Genomic DNA, 3,669 nt, shown 5'->3' with positions numbered 1-3,669 from the left:
AAATTATATTTTTTTAACTAAATTTTTTTCAACTAAAATTTGTCCATCTCTTTTAAAAAAATAAAAAATTGGATTAATCTAAAAATATTAAATTTAAAAATATTGTTATTAATTACAAAAATTAAATAGTTCTTCATAATTGATTCCAACATAAATCAAAAACAAAAAATAAATATGAATTATCAAGAACTAACTTGTTAAGTAGTCTATTGACATAATAGGTAAAAAAAGGTTAGTTATTAACAACAAATTATAGCAATTAATTATTGTTATTAAATTAGAATAAAATTATATAAGTTAAACATATAAAATTATATATCCTAACTTGTGACTTGTGAGTGTCATGCTTGATACAACTTCACTTGAAATGTTCAAAGAAAGAAATAAAGATGGTGAGAGAAGAAAAAATGTGTATTAAAAGATGAGAGGTATCGAGAGAAAGTAAATAAAAAAAATTTAAAAAAATAATTAAATCATAAAAATATTTTAAACATTTAAAATTTTAAGTGAAATTTCAATAAAATGAAATTCTAAATCGAACTTATTTAGATTGGAATTAATTTTGAGAAAAAATAACAGAATTAAATTAAATTCTATCTAAGGTAATTTAATTATTTTTGTTTCAAACATTAAAATTGAATTCAATTTCGATGAGAATTGAAATCTAAGGTTTCCAAACATCGTACAATTAAATAACACATTCACACTATGACACATTTTTATTTGTCGTGCCATTCCAATTTCCGTCGCTGATTTCTCTCTTGTTCTGCTCCTTGTTTTATCTGTTGATTTTTTTTCACTTTTCTCCTCCTCCTCAAATCTCTGATCCTTTTCATTGAGATTATGTTTCTACTTTTCGTTCTTTTTTTCGATTTCTGGTCCTTTTCTTTAAGGAGATCCAAATCGATATTTTTTTTGACAAATTTTAAAAATCGGTCAGTTTTTAGTTTAATCTGACCCACCAATTTTTTCTGATCTTTCGGTTCATATTCAATTTTTTTATTGATCGATTTCTGTATCAAATTAAATCGTATTTTTTAGCAGTTTATAGTTCGACTAATTTGACCGACTAATTCAAATTATTTTTTAAAACCTTGTTATTGACGAAAAATATTGATCAATATGAATTAAAATTACTTACCTCAAATTATTCGCTTATAGTTGCACTGATTGATATATATATATGTGATAAAAAGTAAAAGTGACAACATAAAATAAAGAGAAAAAATGCAAACATAGCAAGCAGGGATCATAACGGGGCTTCGAAAATAACATTTTAAATTTCTCACAAATATTGTTCCTAGGATTAAAAATCTTATTGAACAATAATAATTTTTTAACCATTGTATTTTGACCTTCATTTTAAATAACATTTTTTTATTTGATCTTTAAATGAGCGTTTAATAGTAGGTATAACTAAAAATGTTATATATACATTAATACATATCAAGTTTGAAGTATTATTGAGTCGATTTATTCTTATTCTTCATTCAAGCATAGATAAGATAGAATGTGATTAAGTAAGGAGTATGAATTAATTTCAATATTCTATTGCAGTCTGTGATACCACTATGGAGGCAGTTGGAGTACTACGAGGAATACCAAAAAAAACTTAAAGCCTATGTTGGAGAGAGCAAGGCAAAAGAAAGCATAGGCAAGTCATTGCACATGACAAGTCTAGGAACAAACGACTTCCTAGAGAACTATTATGCGTTCTCTGGCAGAGCATCTGAATACACACCAAGCGAGTATCAAAATTTTTTGGCCGGAATTGCTGAGAATTTTATCAAGAAACTCTATAGTCTTGGTGCAAGGAAGATATCTCTTGGGGGCATTCCCCCCATGGGGTGTTTGCCATTGGAGAGAACCACAAATTTTGTTGATGGGAATGATTGTGTCTCCAATTACAATAACATAGCATTGGAGTTTAATAATAAGCTCAGCATGTTAACAAATAAGCTCAATAAGGACCTCCCTGGGATCAGATTGGTATTTTCTAATCCATATGATATTTTGTTGCATATTGTTCAAAAGCCTGCCCAATATGGTAAGTTAAACTTTTCCACCTATAATTATTCTATGCATATTACGTGTAAGATGTTACATCCAATGATCAAACATGTTAATACTTATTAGCTGTTACTTGGCTATAAACGTATTGTGTTCTAAACGTAGACTTTTTATATTGGTATTTTCATACATGATATTTTATCCATATTCACATAAATATATTTACACATTAATATGTGATGTGGAAAAACATATTATATTTTTCTTTTAATTAACGTATGTGTAAATTTAAATAATAAATTGTTGAACAGGGTTTCAGGTGGCGTCAATGGCATGTTGTGCTACTGGAATGTTTGAGATGGGATATGCATGCAGCAGGGCAAGTAGCTTCAGTTGCATGGATGCTTCTAAATTTGTGTTTTGGGACTCTTTTCATCCAACTGAGAGGACAAACAGCATCATTGCAAACTACGTCGTGAAGAACGCTTTAGCTCAATTCTTGCATTAAATAACTACATACAGTACCAAGCGAATCTTTATAAAGCCTTATGTCATCACGAAGTTACTTCATTTTTAGGTTTGGCTATGTAATAATTTTGAATATTGCTACTAATAAAGGATGAAGATATCGATAAAATTATCTATGAAAAAATTAAACTCATTTTACATCCGCATAAAGATGAGTTGTATTTAACAAGAGTATCTAAATATTAAATTTATATTGATTTCCATTAAAAGTTATGAAAAATTTATAAATTTTTTTCCTATAATTTTCAACCTCGTTTTTTTTCATCTTCTATAATACCTCCGATCCATTGCTACTATCATTTCAGCCAAGAAAAAAAAAAAAAAACACATAGCATGTTAAACTGTTGCTAAATCATTATTGTTTTTGACAGAATTTCTCAAATTTACACAAGATAAAAAAATAATATTAATTTTATGAAATAATAATAATTTGAAGTTTTTTTAGTATATTATAGACTTAAATGTTATAACAAGAGTAGATGAGTTAGTTTTGATGAAAGAATAATTTAAATGAATAGTTGGAAAAACAATAATTAATAGTTGTATTATTGGTAAACTAAAAAGAGAATACAACGATATTTGAGATTTGATGTGTTTTTTAATTGATTATAATGAATTCTACGATGACTTACCTAGATAGACTTCACAAATTAGTACATTATAATTTTTAGATTATTCTTTTTAAAAATTTATCTTAAATATTTCTAATAAATACTAATCTAGATATTTTTAAATATTATTATTAGATATTTCTAGTACTTAATTTATTTATTTTTTAAATTTTTTTACCATCATATCTAATCTAAATATTCATTTATACAAAATATGATCACGAAAACTCTAAAGCTTTCTACAAATGTGTAACATAATTAATAAAAACCACTCTCACTATTACAAAAAACATTGTTAAAATCGACGGCTAGGCCGTCGATAATATTCAAAATCGACGGCAAAATAGACAGCGGTGGTGGTCGCTATTAACCTTGTCGATTTTTCAAAATCCTAATAAAATCGACGGCTTACCTAGCCGTCGATAATAATTTAATAAAATCGACAATATTTATATCTATAATATGAGTTTGAGAATTTTACCTTCTTATTAAAATCGACGACATTTCTGTCGATATTTGA

At 26.7% G+C, this 3,669-nt stretch overlaps 1 protein-coding gene across 1 annotated transcript in view; it reads left to right on the top strand.

The window, feature by feature from the left end:
* LOC107459303 (GDSL esterase/lipase At2g04570-like) overlaps positions 1-2,601 on the top strand; it is a 7,681-nt gene extending 5,080 nt beyond the window's left edge. The window contains exons 2-3 of the mRNA XM_016077517.3: positions 1,558-2,047; positions 2,322-2,601. Of these exons, the coding sequence (XP_015933003.1) occupies positions 1,558-2,047; positions 2,322-2,518 (687 nt within the window). The 3' untranslated portion in view covers positions 2,519-2,601. The remainder of the gene's footprint in view (positions 1-1,557; positions 2,048-2,321) is intronic.
* Positions 2,602-3,669: the final 1,068 nt, after the last annotated feature.

This window comes from Arachis duranensis, chromosome 7 (assembly GCF_000817695.3).
Source record: "Arachis duranensis cultivar V14167 chromosome 7, aradu.V14167.gnm2.J7QH, whole genome shotgun sequence".
NCBI lineage: Eukaryota > Viridiplantae > Streptophyta > Magnoliopsida > Fabales > Fabaceae > Arachis > Arachis duranensis.
This window is presented reverse-complemented; position numbering and strand designations above follow the sequence as displayed.